This window comes from Haliotis rubra, unplaced genomic scaffold (genome assembly GCF_003918875.1).
Source record: "Haliotis rubra isolate DU_JTF1 unplaced genomic scaffold, ASM391887v1 Scf118, whole genome shotgun sequence".
Lineage (NCBI taxonomy): Eukaryota > Metazoa > Mollusca > Gastropoda > Lepetellida > Haliotidae > Haliotis > Haliotis rubra.
The window spans coordinates 1,411,228-1,433,674 of NW_025765092.1; the positions used below are offsets into that span (position 1 = coordinate 1,411,228).

Here is a 22,447-nt window from a genome sequence, read left to right on the forward strand (position 1 = left end):
AAATATATTCATAGAAACTATTTTTACTGAACTGTTTGTTTGTACCGTAATGACACAGAAATATTCAGGCCTCCGCTTAAGTAATATCTATTGGTATGAATAAGACATACAGTGCACCCTGGTTATAATGACCCTGGTTATAATGGGGTCCCTGGTTTATAATGCCACCCTGGATACAACGCCATGGTTTTGCCAGAACGGATTTCCTGCCTATATACATGTAATACCCTGGCTATAACGCGAAAACTGGACATAATGCCATTTGTCAATGGTTTTGGAACAAAAAGTCATTTTCACTTGGTTATAATGCCAGTTACACTGGCTGCATGTACCTTAATTGGTTAATTGACACCTACAACAAGAAGTCACCTGCAGCCCCTAGACGCTGGGATTATCCAGCCATTCAAGGCCCATTGCAGGAGACATCAGCTCAATCACCTTGTTGATTGCATAGGGCCTGTATATGGACCGAGATACATAACGTGCAGTACTCGTCACACACATGACTGTCGTTTACAGTGGAACTGACCCATGAAGATCCCGGTTAGAATTGGTCTTCAGTAGCCCATGCTTGTCGTAAGAGGCGACTAACGGGATCGGGTGGTCAGGCTCGCTGACTTGGTTGAAACATGTCATCGGTTCCCAGTTGCGTAGATCGATGCTCATGGTGTTGATCACTGGATTGTCTTCTCCATATGTCTTATTGTTTAAACTGAACATTCTTCAAAGAAAATAGAATGACACACAAATCATTAACTTGGCTAAGTTTCTTTAAGTATTCCAACTTCATGTTACATAAGTGCGCACACAGCAACATCCCAGCTATATGAGGCAGTCTGTAAACAATCATATCACCGTATCCCATATCCGTAGATCGATGCACATGCTGTTGATCACTGGATTGTCTGGTCCAGACTCGATTATTTACAGACCGCCGCCATATAGCTGGAATATTGCTGAGTGCGGCGTAAAACTAAACTCACTCACTGTAGATAATCGAGTCTAGACCAGACAATCCAGTGACCAATATTATGAGCATCAATCTTTACAGTTTGGATACGATGACGTGAATGAACCAGGTCAGTGAGCCTGACCATCCGATCCCGTTAGTCGCCTCTTTCTGCTGCCTCTGACAATCATGAGAAGACTAGTTCTAACCCTGAATCCTACCGCTCCAGCATATCTGTGAACCTCTGAGAAAGGTTAATGGTTAAATGTCATAAATGTATCGATCCCTTGCTTGTTATTACTTGTTTATAAGTAATTCTGAAAAAAACCCGTCAAACCTAGAAAGGGTTTCGAAGGTGTAACTAATATTTTTGGCAAGAGGTACAGTCCCTTTGAGTCAAAATCTCTCCACTCTAACTAAAAAACAAACAATTGTAAATGATTCAAACCAACGCCAAAGTAAATAGGAAAAACACACCAACGCTGCAGAAGTTTGTCATAATCTTTGTCTACAAAATAAAAAAAGTTGTTTCACAAACCATCATTGTTTTCATAAGCTATATCACGATTTGTGACAAGGGTGTAGCGACAGTTCAGGTAACAGCCAGGTAAGCGAGAGGCACGTGCAAGTTTGTCACGTGACTGTTTATCCTACTGATTGAGCGATTGATGCATCTCACACAATGACGTTTACTTGTGATGTTACAGCTGTAATTTACAAGGTCTTCGACTTCTTCAAGTTTGAAACTCAACGGGAGTCGAAAACATTATTAAAACAACGACAAACTCCATCTTGATACAGTAGAGGGAAGGAGGGGGTCGTATCAAAAGCCATGAAAATTTGAAAAAAACTTGATTCGTTTCAAAAACAACTTGTCAACAACCAAGTCAGCGAGCCTGACCACCCGATCCCGTTAGTCGCCTATTCCGCCAAGCATGGGTTACTGAGGTCTAATCTTCTCGGGTCGACAACCTGAAGTAATTAACGACATTACAAGTCGAAACCCGAACAGTACGGGTATTGATATTCTGTTATAGAAGGAAAGATCACGCGAGAGTGAGTACCTGTTAACATCTTAGACATTTTTCCAGAACATAAGTCACAACAATGGACCATACATTTCCATTAAGACTCCGATTTGAGTAAATAAATGCCTAATTCAGCCTCACATCAGATGTAATTAATTATATTAATACGTTCAGTGGGGAAAGTAATAACTGGTCTAATTACATTCCTTGTGAATTCAAAAGCTCATCATAATAACGTTAAACAGAACATTCCCTGAATTCAAACCTCTTCATGAGTCTGAGCACGTCTGGTCAATGAGTTCCCAATCTGATTTTGGACTTACAGCTATCGAACACTCAGTTGTATACCAGTATATATGGATCTGCTTGATAAGACAACCACTGAGTGTTAATCCAGGCAGGTTGATCATCGGTTTACTATCGAGCAGATGAAATCATACGATTCATAATACAGACTGCACACTAACCGGGGTGCATGTAGCACCATGGTGATACCACACATCACCCGGGGTACATGTAGCACCATGGTGATACCACACATCACCCGGGGTACATGTAGCACCATGATGATACCACACATCACCCGGGGTACATGTAGCACCATGATGATACCACACACCACCTGTGGTACACGTAGCACCATGATGATACCACACATCACCGGACCGGAACTGTGAACATTCGGGTAAGATTCGAGATAGAGCTGGTCTACAACAATCCATATATGTATCCTTGCTGATGTTCAACATCCCATGTTCGTAAACTCATGAAGATTCGGGTTAAAACTAGTCTTCAGCAACCCACGTTAGTTACGTTTGAATTGGTCTTCAACGTCCTTTGCGCCGTGTGACGTTAAACAACAAAGAGAGTTTGATCAAACATTATAAACCATAATTATAATCGCTCTCCCATATCCTGATGTCTAAATCAAAGGGAGATTTGATCAAACATTATAAACCCAAATTATAATCTCTCTCCCATATCCTGATGTCTAAAACAAAGGGAGATTTGATCAAACATTATAAACCCAAATAATAATCTCCCCCCCCATATCCTGATGTCTAAAACAAGGGAGATTTGATCAAACATTATAAACCCAAGTAATAATCGCTCTCACATATCCTGATGTCTAAAACAAAGGGAGATTTGATCAAACATTATAAACCCAAGTAATAATCGCTCTCACATATCCTGACGTGTAAAACAAGGGAGATTTGATCAAACCTTATAAACCCAAACAGTAATCTCTCTCCCATTTCCTGATGTCTAAAACAAAGGGGGATTGGATAAAACATTATAAACCCAAACAATAATCGCTCTCCCATATCCTGATGTATAAAACAAAGGGGGATTTGATCAAACATTATAAACCCAAGTAATAATCGCTCTCACATATCCTGATGTCTAAAACAAAGGGAGATTTGATGAAACATTATAAACCGAAACAATAATCGCTGTCTCATATCCTGATGTCTAAAACAAAGGGAGATTTGATCAAACATTATAAACCCAAATAATAATCGCTCTCCCATATCCTGATGTCTAAAACAAAGGGAGATTTGATCAAACATTATAAACCCAAATAATAATCGCTCTCCCATATCCTGATGTCTAAAACAAAGGGAGATTTGATCAAACATTATAAACCCAAATAATAATCGCTCTCCCATATCCTGATGTCTAAAACAAAGGGAGATTTGATCAAACATTATAAACCCAAATAATAATCGCTCTCCCATATCCTGATGTCTAAAACAAAGGGAGATTTGATCAAACATAATAAACTCAAACAATAATCGCTCTCCCATATCCTGATGTCTAAAACAAAGGGAGATTTGATCAAACATTATAAACCCAAGTAATAATCGCTCTCACATATCCTGGTGTCTAAAACAAAGGGAGATTTGATCAAACATTATAAACCCAAATAATAATCGCTCTCCCATATCCTGATGTCTAAAACAAAGGGAGATTTGATCAAACATTATAAACCCAAGTAATAATCGCTCTCACATATCCTGATGTCTAAAACAAAGGGAGATTTGATCAAACATTATAAACCCAAGTAATAATCGCTCTCCCATATCCTGATGTCTAAAACAAAGGGAGATTTGATCAAACATTATAAACCCAAATAATAATCGCTCTCCCATATCCTGATGTCTAAAACAAAGGGAGATTTGATCAAACATTATAAACCCAAATAATAATCGCTCTCCCATATCCTGATGTCTAAAACAAGGGAGATTTGATCAAACATAATAAACTCAAACAATAATCGCTCTCCCATTTCCTGATGTCTAAAACAAAGGGAGATTTGATCAAACATTATAAACCCAAACAATAATCGCTCTCCTATATTCTGATGTCTAAAACATTCTCAACATGTTTGATTTCATCCATGAACGGATATTCTTTTCACGCTATAGTTGTCTCGGGGACATCGGGTACACACTGATCGTATCAATCAAAGTGCACTGGACCAATTAACACCAGATGTCATGCTGATGGTCCCAAGGTCTGGGGTGATGGTGATGCAGAGGCTAACAGAGAAGTTGATAATTCGTTCAGGAAGGGGATAACACCAGCTGAAGCTACTGCGTATTATTCTAACTGGGTGGATGATGATCAGAAGTATGAGAAGGTGAGAACTCCTATTCATGTTTCAGTCGACTTTTATAACCTACAGCAATACTTAAAGGTAAGGAATATTATTCCAGCTACTGAGCGGATGATGATCAGAAGTATGAGAAGGTGAGAACACATATTAAGTTTTCAGTCGACCTTTATAACCTACAGCACTATTACATCTACTGATCATTATTCCTACTGGATGGATGATGATCAGAAGTATGAGAAGGTGAGAACTCCTATTCATGTTTCAGTCGACTTTTATAACCTACAGCAATACTTAAAGATAATGAATATTATTCCAAATGGGTGGATGATGATCAGAAGTATGAGAAGGTGAGAACTCCTATTAATGTTTCAGTCGACTTTTATAGCCTACAGCAATACTTAAAGGTAAGGAATATTATTCCAGCTACTGAGCGGATGATGATCAGAAGTATGAGAAGGTGAGAACACATATTAAGTTTTCAGTCGACCTTTATAACCTACAGCACTATTACATCTACTGATCATTATTCCTACTGGATGGATGATGATCAGAAGTATGAGAAGGTGAGAACTCCTATTCATGTTTCAGTCGACTTTTATAACCTACAGCAATACTTAAAGATAATGAATATTATTCCAAATGGGTGGATGATGATCAGAAGCATGAGAAGGTGAGAACTATCAATGTTTCAGTCGAGTTTTATAACCTACAGCAATACTTAAAGATAATGAATATTATTCCAAATGGGTGGATGATGATCAGAAGTATGAAGGTGAGAACTCCTATTAATGTTTCAGTCGACTTTTATAGCCTACAGCAATACTTAAAGATAATGAATATTATTCCAAATGGGTGAATGATTATCAGAAGCATGAGAAGGTGAGAACTATCAATGTTTCAGTCGAGTTTTATAACCTACAGCAATACTTAAAGATAATGAATATTTTTCCAAATGGGTGGATGATTATCAGAAGCATGAGAATGTGAGAACTATCAATGTTTCAGTCGAGTTTTATAACCTACAGCACTACTTACATCTATTGAGTATTATACCAAAAATGGGTGGATGATTATCAGAAGCATGAGAATGTGAGAACTATTAATGTTTCAGTCGAGTTTTATATCAACCTACAGCAATACTTAAAGATAATTAATATTATTCCAAATGGATGGATGATTATCAGAAGCATGAGAATGTGAGAACTATCAATGTTTCAGTCGAGTTTTATAACCTACAGCACTACTTACATCTATTGAGTATTATACCAAAAATGGGTGGATGATTATCAGAAGCATGAGAATGTGAAAACTATCAATGTTTCAGTCGAGTTTTATAACCTACAGCACTTCTTACATCTATTGAGTATTATACCAAAAATGGGTGGATGATTATCAGAAGCATGAGAATGTGAGAACTATCAATGTTTCAGTCGACTTTTATAGCCTACAGCAGTACTTAAAGATAATGAATATTATTCCAAATGGTGGATGATGACCAGAAGTAAGAGGTGAGAGCTCCTATTAATATATCAGTCGACTTTTATAGCCTACAGCAATACTTAAAGATAATGAATATTATTCCAAATGGGCGGATGATGATCAGAAGTATGAGAAGGTGAGAACTATCAATGTTTCAGTCGAGTTTTATAACCTACAGCAATACTTAAAGATAATGAATATTATTCCAAAAATGGGTGGATGATTATCAGAAGCATGAGAATGTGAGAACTATCAATGTTTCAGTCGAGTTTTATAACCTACAGTACTACTTACATCTATTGAATATTATTCCAAATGGGTGGATGATGATCAAAAGCATGAGAATGTGAGAACTCCTATCAATGTTTCAGTCGAGTTTTATAACCTACAGCACTAGTTACATCTAATGAGTATTATTCCAAAATGGGTGGATGATTATCAAAAGCATGAGAATGTGAGAACTATCAATGTTTCAGTCGAGTTTTATAACCTACAGCACTACTTACATCTATGAATATTATACCAAAAATGGGTGGATGATTATCAGAAGCATGAGAATGTGAGAACTATCAAATGTTTCAGTCGAGTTTTATAACCTACAGCACTAGTTACATCTAATGAGTATTATACCAAAAATGGGTGGATGATTATCAGAAGCATGAGAATGTGAGAACTATCAATGTTTCAGTCGAGTTTTATAACCTACAGCACTACTTACATCTATTGAGTATTATACCAAAAATGGGTGGATGATTATCAGAAGCATGAGAATGTTAGAACTATCAATGTTTCAGTCGAGTTTTATAACCTACAGCACTTCTTACATCTATTGAGTATTATACCAAAAATGGGTGGATGATTATCATCAGAAGCATGAGAATGTGAGAACTATCAATGTTTCAGTCGACTTTTATAACCTACAGCACTACTTAAATCTAATGAATATTATTCCAAAAATGGGTGGATGATTACCAGAAGCAAGAGAATGTGAGAACTATTAATGTATCAGTCGAGTTTTATAACCTACAGCAATACTTAAAGATAATGAATATTATTCCAAATGGGTGGATGATTATCAGAAGCATGAGAAGGTGAGAACTATCAATGTTTCAGTCGAGTTTTATAACCTACAGCAATACTTACATCTATTGAGTATTATACCAAAAATGGGTGGATGATTATCAGAAGCATGAGAATGTGAGAACTATCAATGTTTCAGTCGAGTTTTATAACCTACAGCACTTCTTACATCTATTGAGTATTATACCAAAAATGGGTGGATGATTATCAGAAGCATGAGAAGGTGAGAACTATCAATGTTTCAGTCGAGTTTTATAACCTACAGCAATACTTACATCTATTGAATATTATACCAAAAGTGGATGGTTGATTATCAGAAGCATGAGAATGTGAGAACTATCAATGTTTCAGTCGAGTGTTATAACCTACAGCACTACTTACATCTATTGAGTATTATTCCAACTGGGGGGATGATGATCAGAAACAGGGGTAGGTGAAAACTATTAATGTTTCAGTCGACCTTTATAACCTACAACACTATTTTTTCTTTGATTGGCATTTTAGAAGATGCTATTTGATGAAGGTAAAGAATTTCCTGGATTTCATCTTTTTACAATAGTATAAAAGAATAAAACAGAAGACGAAATCCAGGAAATCTATGTTCAACTTTGACATCTGAGTAGATGATCAGAAACAGGAGAAGGTGAGAACCCCTATAAATTTTTCAGTCGACTTTTATAGCTTACAGCAATACTTCCAGCTTCTGAGCGGGGAGTACTATTGCAACTGGGTGTAACATGACATACATACTAGAGTACACAATACATGCAGCATTCAGCGCGAGAACAATTACGGTGGCGCTAAAGACTATAAGAGTAGTGGTAAGGAATATATTCAGTAAAAATAATATTCATCTTGCAGCAACAACATTGGCCAAGCTTGGAAGTAGGCCTCGCCTTGATATCCAGTTGTTTTTTAACATATGATCAACACAACATTGGCGTCTCGTACACACCGTAAATCAGATACAATATTCCTCTTGTGGAAGCAAATTGGTATACACTCTTAAAAAAGAAAGAAACGCATTTTGTTTTCAGCCGTTCATTTCGATATATTTTGACAGCAATCGTCATTAAGACAATTCCTATGTTTGAATCCCGTTAATCAGGTCGTGGTTGTTGTGGATTGCACGCAAACACATCCCAGAATGTGTTTGAAAACGAAAACGATACATGATAAGTGCATGCAGAAAATGTTTTCCATGTAATGCACCTGCAATAGGTCGGACATGAGTAGAGACATTGACTATAAAAGGCCAAACCAAATACATCATTTCATTACGAAACTTACGACGTAGACGAAGATGAAAAATGCCAAGATTTAATACTACTGACTGAAGTGTGGCCATTGGGCATTAGGTGAGGTGAGGTGAGGTGAAGTGAGGTGAGGTGAGGTGAGGTGAGGTGAGGTGAGGTGAAATTGGGTTTAACGTCGTGCTTGAGAATAATTTGCTCATATCACGACGTGCATTCGTGTGTATGTGTGTATGTGCGGCTGCTTGTACTAGCCCAGACTGAAGCTGGTTTTATAGTGCTTGCCCACTGAGATACCATGCCGCAGTGAAGCATGAATACCCCACTCAGACACATTATATTGACTCCGAGCCGACCAGTCCTTGTTGTACCCATTAATGCCGAGCGCCAGGCAGGGACCAACAAGTACCATATTTTAATGTCTTTTGGTATGACGCGGTCGGGGATTGAACCCGCGACCTTCCGCTCTCCGTGTGGACGCTCTAACCACTCCACCACGGAGGCGGTCTTGGGCATTAGGAAGCAGGGGAGTCCCACTCTGCAGTTGCAAGACACTTCAACGTCCACCACAGCACCAAGCTTCAATTCGACCCAAGATCGTCCCAGAAGTGGAAGACCAAGAGTGGCCACTCCTGCTCAGTACCGATTCATCCGGGTATTTCACCTCCGTCACCGGTTTGCTATAGCAGCGGACACTGCAGGACAGGTGCCTGGTCTTCGAAGAATTTCCGACCAAACCATCAGAAATTGTATGAGCGAAGTGGGAATTCGAGCATATCGACCAAAAGTTGGACCTGTCCTGGCACAACTGGTGTCCAATGGTGCAACAGGTTACAGACATTAGGAACGACGGGATGGGAGACATCGTGTCTATCAACGCCAACACGAACGTTTTGCGCCGAATTGCTGTCGACAGGTGGACATATTTGGTGGAGAAAGCGTCATGGTGTGGGGAGCCATGTCCTACACGGGTAGATCAAAGCTAGTGATGGTTCGAATCGCTACATGGACAAAATCCTGCGACCTCATCTCCTCCCACTTTTTAACCGCCAGAGGGAGCTGTTTCAACACGGGAACGCTCGACCTGACACAGCTCGTGTGGCAAGTGCCTATCGCGGCAATGCAAACGTCAGTGATCTTCCCTGGCTTTCCTAAACGTCTGATCTGAACCCGATCAAGCATCTATGGGACGATCTTGATCGACGCGTCCGTAAACGTCACCATCGTCCACAGGCACTTTGAGGACTTGCTAGCGCGTTGCAGGAGGTATGGCAAAGAATTTCCAAAGCAAAAATCCGACCACTTTTGCAATCCCTCCCAATGCGGTATTGAGCAGTGACGGCTGCAAGGGATGGTGTCATCAGGTACTGACCTGAACGCCCCCTTATGTCCACACATGCGCAGTGAGTGAACTGAATTAATGCTAACAATGACAAACAATACATATGCTCATCCGTGTGTCGAATATCCTTCATCTATGTTCAAACTTAATCGACCAATATACACTTAAATACGTTTAATACATGTCCTTATTTTCGGACTATGCGTTTCTTTTTTAGAAAAACTACGCCAAACTACGTCGGCCTGTGTTTGTATAATAATATCAACTTGGTCCTGTATGTGAGATTTTATTTGAAGAAGTAACTTTACTGCCAGATCATTGTACTTAATGTGGTGACAGGTTTGGCGGACCTGAATGGCTAGATTATAACCAGTTACAGTTTGGTGAAGTCTAGAGGTTTAAAAGCCGCTTGGAACAGTATTCCACTTACTCTCCAATGACTGGGCCACTCACACACAAGCACCGGTATAGTTACGACAAAACAAGGACCATAACCATCTCATTAGACATGTCCCTAATCAGTTATTACATAGCTGACATGTTAGCATTACCATTGATATCTATACTACTAAAAAAAAGTTAAGGATAGTCCGGTCCTGTTATTTCTATTTTGTCTTGGAATGACAGATTACCTACAGTTAAGGGAATGTGGAGAAGTCCCTTTATAGCATTAACGTCAACGACAATGCACGGGTTCAACTTTGACGTCAAATTACGACGAGAATTATTTATAGACTAGAATACACTAAACGCCAAAAGAAACGTTAACCTCCTTCCTTAATGACGGGGGTACCAATCTTCAGCTGGCGTTGTGATGCGTGGACGTCCACTTCTTGGTCTGTCTACGGTGACCCCAGTCTGTCTGAAGCCCTGAATAAGTCTTGATACGATAGCATCCGAGGGCGTTGGCAACAACATTGTATGTCGACCCCATCTGCACCATCCCAATGGCTCTTTCTCTCTCTTCAGCTGTTAATCGTGGCATATTTCTCGTACTTATGTATCAGATCATGTCTTCTAGGATCTCTTTATACGCTACAGAATCATTCAACATGTAAAAAATTGATGCAAATACTGCTTGAATATTGCTGCGTTTTGGCGATTGATATAGCTATGTGTAAACAGAAAATGGAAAAATATTACTTTGCAAGCAAAACTGTTACCAAAGAAAATTTCAGATGTTCCTAAACATTTTTTCACAACATCCCAGACACGTTTTACTTGTTTTCACTAATGCTAATCAGCTGAAAATGTTTTAAAAGACTGAAATCGTAGGAATGATTATTTTACAATTTTACACACTCTACAACAGTTGTTTCTTGTTTTAATAGTTGAAAAGTGGTGACTTTAAAATGGTTTATCTTTGTCTCAAACAAGATTTGTATTTCAACCTTTCTTTTGGACATCTAAATCACTGTTATTGGTTTATTTGGGCGTGGACGAAAATAGGACCATTTAACTCTTCTGAAAAAGATGCATTTCACCTAAATATGAATGCATTTGAGAACTATTTTTCGTGATTTGCATAAAGCTGTGTTGTTCAGCTTTCTTGTAAACTAATACCTTCTAACATATCTTTGATAGTGTTTAAGTAATTCGTAAATGTAGGAGGGTAACGTTTCTTTTGGCGTTTAGTGTATGCCATCCCTTCAACAGTGTACCAACCGCCTCCGTGGTGTAGTGGTTAGAGCGTCCGCCCGGAGAGCGGAAGGTCGCGGGTTCGATCCACGACCGCGTCATACCAAAAGACGTTAAAATATGGTACTTGCTGGTCCCCGCCTGGCGCTCGGCATTAATGGGTACAACAAGGACTGGTCGGCTCGGAGTCAGTATAATGTGTCTGAGTGGGGTATTCATGCTTCACTGCGGCATGGTATCTCAGTGGGCTAGCACTATAAAACCAGCTACCGGCTGGGCTAGTACAAGCAGCCGCACATACACGTACACACGCATGCAGTCCAAATATTCTCAAGTACGACGCACCTCACCTCACCTCGTCCATATGTAACTAGAAATATTTCTCTGTACACGACATTAAACCCTGTAATTTCAACTACTCTGTACATATACACCTCACCTCACCTATGTCAGCAAAATAGAGGGTGTAAAAAATGCAGCAAAATCGTTTCAGAAACTTGACACCTTGCTGGTTCCAGAACCTATCACTGAGACTGTGAGGTCAAAGTTCGACAAGCGAGGTGTCGAATACTAGCAAACGATTGGATTTGATCGTTTTTTGCATAACGCCATTCTTAGCAATATTCCGATCCCGTTATCGTCTTTAACGACAAGCATGGTTGCCAAAGAGCTTTTCTAAAATGGAACTGTATGAGGTATTTTAGAAAGCTAATCAGTACATTTGCATCTTTTTCTGAAATCAATTTACATTTCATCTCAAAGTGTACATCAGAAAACGTATATGTACTACATGTACTACAATTATTAATTATGAAACTTGATCCGGAGCATGGCTTGGTCTAAAGGACTATTGTCAATGAAAGGGCGTTCATTTCCATTAACGTCGATGATTACTGCAATTTACGAACAAAGAGGAAGCTAGTCTTGTATCTAACATATGTGAGGTAACATCCCCGCTGGTGCTGTCCACGTCTGGGACGAAGAGGACTTCGAGGGAGTCACGTCTTGTGTACAGGAAGGGCATAACACATGCGCAGGCTGTTGAATGTTATGCAACCTGGAGTACGAGATATGAGAAGGTAGGAACGTACAATGTTTGTTAGCAGCTGACGCCGACGAATGACTATCAAACATTGGACATCAATATAAGCAACAAAACATTTTCCATATTCCAGGGGCGTAGCTACCATTATAAAAAAAGCCCGGGTTTACACATGGTTGTTGCTAAAAAGGTTCGGTCAGTTCCCCAATACTATCTAAATATAAAGCTTTGCAACCTATCGGGTTTACACGAAAAAATTTGTCTTCCTACGCGCTTGTATTCGTACAAAATATCTGGTAATAGCAGAGTCGACTGCGTAATTTCCACAGTGTCATGAACATGTGTTTACGAACCACTATAGTAAATACTCACGATGTCAGGTGAGGTGAGGTGAAATTGGGTTTAATGTCGTGCTTGAGAATATTTCGCTCATATGACGTCGTGCATGCGCGTGTATGTGTATGTGCGGCTGCTTGTACTATAGTCTATTTGCAGTGAAAATGTACCAATGAATTTGACTTTAAACAAAAAAGTAAATAGAAAAAAAAGTGAAAATAAGATTGCGAATCCTCATAATTTTACCTTGCCAATTGAACATTAAAATCTCAGAATTTTATTCAACTTAGGATAAAAGTTGTTTAACAAACGATCATGGTGTCAAACCGCTATTATTGGTTTGTATTACAAGGGGGTATGCACATTAGATGAAACACTAGAACAAGGAGGGTTGGTCTAAGTTAACGCTCATCACATATCGCACGTGCATTTGTTTCACTGTTCCAACTACTACGCTTACCCCCCTTGTAATACAAACCAATAATAGCGATTTGAATCTATGATCGTTTGTTAAACAACTTTTATCTTAAGATGAATAAAGTTCTGAGATTTAAATGGTAGATGTGAGCATTCTAAGTATATGTACAGTTTTTGACAACAATAGACAGGCGATGACTCAACAATGGACAGATAGAAAATACAATAGCACTTCCTTGACCAGTTGATGCGATGGCAGACACGGCCAAGGGGAATGACCAATAAAGGTTATAAATGTCATACACAGTAATTAATTGCCTGACAAGTCAATGTACAATGCGGTAGTGATAAGGATGTACAGTAGTGATTAATAATACAGCTTAGCGTCATATATATATTACAATAAAGTCTCGCATGTCTTGAGTACATAGTGTTAGTGTTTAAATATTTGGACGATGGCTGTCCTGAATTAGTCCCTATAACACAACTAAGCCCGGTCTTCTAGTACCCGATCGGTTGCAACAAAGGCCATTTTGTTCAGAATCAGGGAAACAGAACGTCTTCATGGCGCCCAGTACATTATCCAGTTTTACTTGTGTTTGGCCACAGTCAGGCATATATCCATTGAACGACTTCTAACTACCCCGAGCAAAGTATTGGTGAAAACAAAAGCTCTTTTTAGAAATCAGGGGACCTAGAACTTGAATGGACATGTCTTTGACATTAAGGTCATTTTGATTTCTTCAAGCAGGGAATCGAAAACCAGATCTGTCTTCAAAACCTGAAGGAAAAATGTCTTAAGTGTGATCAATTTCGAAGCGTCGGCATCTTATATTTATTTCTTGCCTCACATGATGGCCACGTGATATTGCCGGAATATTGCTAAAAGCGGCGTAAATCCAAACTCACTCATATTCCACATCGGCAAACTTAATAATACACATATCACCTAAACTTACGGCCAAAGAAACCTTACAACTGGTTTTAAATCAATTTACTTTAAAAACCACAAACGATAGAGATGCATGAAGTAAAATATGTTGAAAACATTAAAATCACAACAAAATTTCAACATTTATGACAGACAAACAGTAACCGATTCTGGCATGACGGTTCCACTGAATTGAGGTGTAGTAGCTAATACAAGCACCCATAAGAAATTTCTCAAGTTCTAAGACAAATTACCGCACTATTACAATTTACCGCAGTATATTACATTTTACCACGTTATTACAATGTACGTCGAAGCACACACCAATAGCGTGTTTGACCACGCCCTCTACAAGACACGGAAATAGTTTCAAGCGGACAGAAAGAATCACGCCGACTCTGATGTTGTCACCTGGATGATGTCCATCGTCATTCTTCTTGGGAGGGCTTAGATCATATCTTGTCGTTTGGCTGTCGAATGTCGTCGCACACGACATCTCTGGGGTGTTTCGGTGATTTTTATCCCCCCGGTATATAATCGGTTATTTCAGCCACATAGCGACTACATTGAATTGAATCAGGACAGATTACTTTGTCCATAAATTTAAACTATCATCATCATCATCATCATCATCATCACCACCACCACCATCATCATCATCATCACCACATCACCACCAAAACCACCAAATACACACTCTTTAAATACAACAGTAGTCTCTCATACAGACCCTGAAGCAAATATATCCCAGAAAGCCCATGCAAGTCTAGAAAATGTGTCAAGTCTAGATTTCCACAGCTTCAGAAGAAAGTCTCAGGGCTCTTTTTTATGATATTTTATTTTTTAATTATGAGCTTTTTTCTGTAAAATATTTTCATTTCAGAGACTAGTTGTTAGTCTTAAACAACAGGAACACTTATACATTTATGCAGACTGGACGATGTTTTGCTTATTGTTACATATGATGCAGAAATAATGTACACCTGGAAGTAAATTTGCCTATTCAAAAGCTACTTTATTTTTACGTACGTATTAATCTATTAATACATAATATATAAAAAGATGAATTGTCTTTCTGATTTGCATTTGTTTGATGATTCAATTAGTTCCAGGACGTTTCAATATTAATGAAATAGGAAACCTTTTGATGCATTACATTTATGAGAAACATGTGTTGCGTGAGGCTTCATGGTATCTCATATTGTGATGTAGGCTCTGCATCTTCCGAACTGCCAGTGGGGGCGGTGTGGCAGCCAAGGGGTTCAACTCCCATTTCTGGTGTCCCCCGCCGCGATATTGCTTGAATATTACTAACAGCGGCGTAAAACCATACTCACTCACTACAACCCCCTTACCGTTTCGCGCCCCCGTCGTGATCAGTACGCGAGCAAACATCTTCACGCGTTCCCTTGATCGCGATAGTAGCGAATATACGCGCTGGGCTCGCGATCTAGTCTGTCATACAAACCCTGAAAAAGCTATACTCAAAGCAGCCCATGTAAGTCTACTCACTCACTCATCTCAATGGACTAGTGAGGCTCAAGCCTGCGTGGTCCCATCACTGATGTTAGATACATTTGCTCAAGGTTTTCATAAAGCCACCTCAGCTTCAAAACCTTCATTGTCTATCTTTTCAAAATAATAGGGATATGATATGTCGATGATCTGATGCTGTTTACATACCGGTCAAATTGTCAATGATACGCCACAACCAAACTGGCCAGACAGTCCCAGACCGAGACGACCGTGAGTGACCACCCTGCAAGGTGACCATCACCTACGCATTGTCCATCTGCGCAACCGGATGCTCACAGTGACGTCATCAGTATCAACAGCATTGGGTCACCACATCAGCAGGAGCACAGTGATGGGTCGACTGCTTGCTGCCGGCATCCAGACCTCTCTGCTATTTCCTGGCATCATATTAACCGAATGTGTCAGTACTGTAGTTTCCGACTCAAGTTGTTCTGGTGTGGAGCAGATAGATCCTTTCAAAGTTAAAACATTTCTCTTTTGTTGCAGTTTATGTAACAAACTGGACATAGGTTCAAAGAGGTATGTGGTTAGTTTCTGATGGATATATGAATTATATGACAAGAGGCTGAATTCAATTGTTCCAGCATATAAAGTCTACATTTCCCAGCTGGTTACGTACTTCAGAGTTTGAATGTTTTTATTTTTATTTTAATTCCATGGAGCCACACCTTTTGTTTACAGCACTGGCTTCACCATCAAAACCCTCGTCAAGTCAGTTCGTAGATTTAATGGTAGACAATCAAAGTAATTTACATTTATGTCTATCTTATGGACAGGACGTTAACTATAGGGCAGGATATGTTAACCTTGAACACTTGGTGCCATCACTGATTTTCACTGATAAATGTCCAAATCGTAGTACCCCACCACTCATACAATTCTATCTAAGTGTAAGGTCAGACAAAAAACCAAACACCAAAAACAACCAAAACAACCCCAAAAAAAAAAAACCAAACCAAAACCAAATAAAAAACCCTAAAACAACAAAACAACAACAACAAAAACAAAACACAGGAATAATGATAATAAAACATTCTAATTTGTTACAGTTTGGCAGGAGTGTTTTACATCATTACTTAACTCACTCACTCGAAACCTATGACGTTATGAAGCTAAACTTTTGTCTATGTAATCTCGGGCATGTTGTCTCAGATCCGAAGTTGGGATTTAGTGGTAAACATGTCATTCATATGATATTATTTTGCTCCACCGCTGAGAATATTTTACGAGCGATATCTGTTGGTATGTGGGAACATGATGTGGATGTATTTCCTCTGTCGACCCGGCTTTTAAGTTTTGTATTACCCTCTTTGCAAACACGTTTTCAGGTTTTTACCATTTAACCAATATTTCCAGAAACGGCAGGTCAGCTGCAGTGCCTTAATTGGTTTCTATTAAGCCGATGTATTTCAGGATATGTGTCCAGGTCGGTACAACGGACCCATGATTGCAGGCAAGGCAGTTGCTGATTACTTTGAAAGCGACAGGGAGAAGAAGAAGATTCTAGACATTGGTGCAGGAACTGGCTTCGTAGCTGAACAGGTGAGCTTACTGAATCTGGGAGGATAATACAGGGGCTCAACGTCAATGGGGAATCGCCTGAGGTTATGCCAGAATTTCATCAAAGCCACACATTGGTTCTAAATGCATGCATGCAGACATATAATATAATATTATAATATTGTGTACTTCTACAGCGCTAATTTCCATACATCAAGTGCATGCATGCTCAAAGCGCATACAAACAGACAGTTCATTATTACCCGGATAACCCGAGCTGTCTGTTAGGCGCTAGAAGGTTATAGTCACAGGACTTATCCTATCGAGTACCCATTTCAAGTATAAACTGTCAAATATATTTCCCTAGTATATTTAGTAACCCTGCGGGTTTTTTGTTTGAGAATATGGATCAGACCCGTAAGAAACCTGTGCTCAACATGTAACTGATGTTCAACAAGACATATTAAGCATAGCTTTTGTTGCAGCTGAAGTCCCATGGGTTTGTCCACATTGATGCACTTGAGCCCTCCAGCAGGATGCTACTGAGAGCCCAGAAGAAGGGCTTGTACCAGGAGTGTTATAACGAGTATCTGTGTCAGGTTCCCCTGGCCATCCCCAATGGTAAGCTGGTCCTCATATGAATAGGCTATGAAGCGGATAGGCTAAATATGTTCATATGTTGTTGTTTATAACCTTGTCAGAAGATCAAATACCACATACCATCTATTACTGCGAACTTTATGTAGTCAAGAGCGTTTCAGCTAGGTCTGAAAATCTTTGGGATATCAACATGTTTGTCGAGGGTTGTGTTCGGTGTATTTTGCTAACTATAATTATTCTCTTTATGCTATATGCTTTTGAAATGACTAATTTAGAGCAGAATGCGTTTGGTTTTGTCTATTGATTTCTTTTCAATGCAACTGACTAAACATTATTATTCTCTTGCTATCGCTTTTGAAAGTCTAAGTTATAGAAGAATGCTTGCTATCTATTTATTCTATTATGTCTGTGATATTTCTATTTTTGTGTGTTTAGCTCTGAAAATTACATTACGAGACGTTGGTTATTTGGCAGTGATGTTTAAATTTGAAATGGGCTCTGAATAACATTACAGATACATACGACTGCGCCGTCACCAGCGGCGGCATGGGAGAGGGACACATTCCTTGTTCCGGAATTCTGGAGCTGATCCGGATCGTTAAACCAGGTAAATACCAGGTCCCCGTCCCACAAAGCGATCTCAGAGCCACGACGATCGTAAGTCTATATTAAAGGTTGGGGGTTCCGATCACCTTAGCGCTACGGCGATCGTAAGTCTATATTAAAGGATGGGAGTTCCGATCACCTTAGCGCTACGACGATCGTAAGTCTATATTAAAGAATGGGAGCTCCGATCACCTTAGCTCCGATCACCTTAGCGCTACGGCGATCGTAAGTCTATATTAAAGGTTGGGAGTTCCGATCACCTTAGCGCTACGGCTATCGTAAGTCTATATTAAAGGATGGGAGTTCCGATCACCTTAGCGCTACGACGATCGTAAGTCTATATTAAAGGTTGGGAGTTCCGATCACTTTAGCGCTACGGCCATCGTAAGTCTATATTAAAGGATGGGAGCTCCGATCACCTTAGCGCTACGGCGATCGTAAGTCTATATTAAAGGATGGGAGTTCCGATCACCTTAGCGCTACGATCGATCTATATTAAAGGATGGGAGTTCCGATCACCTTAGCGCTACGGCGATCGTAAGTATATAAAGGTTGGGAGTTCCGATCACCTTAGCGCTACGGCGATCGTAAGTCTATATTAAAGGATGGGAGTTCCGAACACCTTAGCGCTACGACGATCGTAAGTCTATATTAAAGGATGGGAGTTCCGATCACCTTAGCGCTACGGCGATCGTAAGTCTATATTAAAGGATGGGAGTTCCGATCACCTTAGCGCTACGGCGATCGTAAGTCTATATTAAAGGATGGGAGTTCCGATCACCTTAGCGCTAAGATCGCGTTGTGATTTGCACTCTGTGTTGGTCACGTAATTCTTGTTCTGGTCGTGTTTTGGAGCCACACATAGCACGTTTGATACCTCTAGATAGGCATGCTTTTCTGAGGTTGTAAATAGATTGGTACAAAAAGTATTTTCTATAACTTGGACGTAGACTCGGATTGTTGCAATTCTTGGTATTCCACATAGGACCTAATATTGGCCTTTAAACATACATAATTTATATAAAATCGCAAATCAATGTGTGGATCTATTAGTTGTCTCAATCCTTGGATTAACAGTGTACATGATGGTTTTTGTACATGTTAAGTGTTAAAATAATAGTTGACATGCTCCGGACTGAAGTGGAATAGCATTGTCAATCTTGGTGGATCTTCAGAGGTTTAGGGAAATTTGAGTAACTCTGGAAGTATGAAACCCTTCAAAGGTTTAGGGAAATTTGAGTAACTCTGGAAGTATGAAACCCTTCAGAGGTTTAGGGAGATTTGAGTAACCCTGGAAGTATGAAACCCTTCAGAGGTTTAGGGAAATTTGAGTAACCCTGGAATGAAACCCCTTCAGAGGTTTAGGGAGATTTGAGTAACCCTGGAAGAGGAAACCCTTCAGAGGTTTAGGGAGATTTGAGTAACCCTGGAAGTATGAAACCCTTCAGAGGTTTAGGGAGATTTGAGTAACCCTGGAAGTATGAAACCCTTCAGAGGTTTAGGGAGATTTGAGTAACTCTGGAAGTATGAAACCCTTCAGAGGTTTAGGGAGATTTGAGTAACCCTGGAAGTATGAAACCCTTCAGAGGTTTAGGGAGATTTGAGTAACCCTGGAAGTATGAAACCCTTCAGAGGTTTAGGGAGATTTGAGTAACCCTGGAAGAAGGAAACCCTTCAGAGGTTTAGGGAGATTTGAGTAACTCTGGAAGTATGAAACCCATAAGTATGGCATTATTTAATATAGAAATAGTGTTTGAATGTACTTCATGGGTTTCCGTATTTTGTGATATATTTGGTTCAGTTAAGTCCCTTAGTTGAGCGTTTCAAGAGGCCATCCACCTTTTTAAATAAAAGCTTGTTGTAGCTTCAAGCCGTTTCTATCTTAAACTCTTCCGTTTGTGTGGATAAAACAATACAGTTCCCCCATGAGAAGATAGTTAAAAACTTCTCCGTTTGATTCATTGATAAATCTAAGGTTATAGGACATGGCAGATTTATTGCAAGGAACTCTTTCTTTTCCAGGCGGCATTATATGCATTGTAATGCGTGAGGTGTTCCTGAGAGAAGTGGATGAATACAAGGATCGACTGGAGCCCCTCATGGACTCCCTAGAGAAGGAGGGGAAATGGAGAAAAGTATCCCGAGTTATTGTTCCCAATTATTTCATAGACATAACCGGCATTGTATTTCGCTATCGTGTTATTTGACTTCACAGTGAATAGTTTCTCGCTTATCACAATATGGAACATACGCAGATAAAGATGGAGTAATGTTTAAAGAAATATAATCATAGCGTGTCCATCAATACAGTCCTTTATCAAGTAAAATGTAAACAGAAATGAGGAGATTAAATAAACATTAATTCATTCATCGTTTACTAGGATTGTAGTTTTTCATAGTTGTATGAGTTTGAGTGAGTGAGTTTACTTTTACGCCGCGTTTAGCAATATTCCAGCAATATCACGGCGGGAGTTCACTTGAAATGGGTTTCACACATTGTACCCATGTGGGGAATCGAACCCAGGTTTTCCGTGTGACGAGCGAACGCTTTAACCACAAGGCTACCCCACCGCCCCCATAGTTGTATGAACTGGTCGACTGGCGCTCTATACGAATCTACATGAAAACGTTGCTAAGTGCAATAAAGTGTTGTGTATGGGGTACAAGTTAACTAGCGAGTGGAATGGGTCTATACATCACGAGGCCAAGTTCGGGGGATTTACGACTCGACACAGCCCGTACAACCTCGTTGTACATATCAAACATCTGCTATTACCAATTATTCTAATTTCTTTCTGTTTTGTGTATGTTTGTATGTAACTGCAAAGCAGATATGTTTATGGTTACTCAGTCACATGACCGGTTCCATGGAACTCCGAAAACAGGACATTTAACATTTCCTTCGGTCAGTTCCATTTCCTGCGAAATTAAGGAATAACCTTTGGTGTTGGTATTGGTAAATATATTTAGATTGATTGAGTAGACTTTAATGTGAAAACCGTCGTCGACTATATGGCAGTTAAACCTGAGCAGACTATAAACTTGAATATACATCAAATTATTAGGCGAGGTGTTGCGACATGGGGTTTGACATCGACAACATGGTTGTACTTGGGAGTTACCTATATACATAGGGGCGTGTCTCGCTTAGAAACAGCGTTAGAAAGACATATAGGTGTATAGACCCTACCCTATTAAGGACCGTTCACAATTTATGGCTTGGGGGGTGATGATGATTTTTATGGAGAAGCATATAAGTACAATGTGAAAGTAAGTGACCTCCCCTTGCATGTCATGTACAAAAATCAATGAGCCCCTCCCCCTTCCCATATTTTTAGAGCATAAAAAAATATATAATTCAAATCTCTTTAACACCTACTAGAGTATATACCGACAACAAGCATTTTATTGAAAAACACTGCTTTGTCCTCCTTATTGTACAGAATATAATCGGTGACGTAGATGAAACACCCGGATGAATCGGTCCTGAGAAGGAGTGGTCACTCTTGGTCTTCCACTTCTGGGACGATCTTGGGTCGAAATGAAGCGGGTATATCGAGATGTGGTGCTGTGGTGTACGTTGAAGTGTCTTCCTAATGCCCAATGGTCATACTTTGGTCAGTAGTATTCAATCTTGGCATTTTTCATCTTCGTCTACGTCGTAAGTTTCGTAATGAAATGATGTATTTGGTTTGGCCTTTTATGGTCAATTTCTCTACTCATGTCCGACACATTGCAGGTGCATTACATGGAAAACAGTTTCTGCATGCACTTATCATGTATCGTTTTCGTCTTCAAACACATTCTGGGATGCGTTTGCGTGCAATACACATTAACCACGACATGATTAACGTGATTCAAACATAGGACTTGTCTTAATGACGATTGCTGTCAAAATATATCGAAATGAACTGCTGAAAACGCCATGCGTTTCTTTCTTTTGTAAGAGTGTATATCAATTTGCTTCCACAAGAGGAATATTGTATCTGATTTACGGTGTGTACGAGACGCCAATGTTGTGTTGATCATATGTTAAAAAACAACAACTGGATATCAAGGCGAGGCCTATTTCCAAGCTTGGCCAATGTTG

General features: G+C 39.6%; 1 protein-coding gene across 1 annotated transcript; it reads left to right on the top strand.

Annotated features, from left to right (window-relative positions):
* Positions 1-4,501: 4,501 nt before the first annotated feature.
* Positions 4,502-21,836, top strand: LOC124259478 (2-methyl-6-phytyl-1,4-hydroquinone methyltransferase 1, chloroplastic-like). Its single transcript, XM_046693613.1, has 6 exons — positions 4,502-4,621; positions 17,065-17,193; positions 17,637-17,772; positions 18,266-18,358; positions 20,380-20,492; positions 21,801-21,836. The coding sequence occupies exons 2-6, from the start codon at positions 17,068-17,070 to the stop codon at positions 21,834-21,836; spliced, it is 504 nt and encodes a 167-aa protein (XP_046549569.1). The 5' UTR covers positions 4,502-4,621; positions 17,065-17,067.
* Positions 21,837-22,447: the final 611 nt, after the last annotated feature.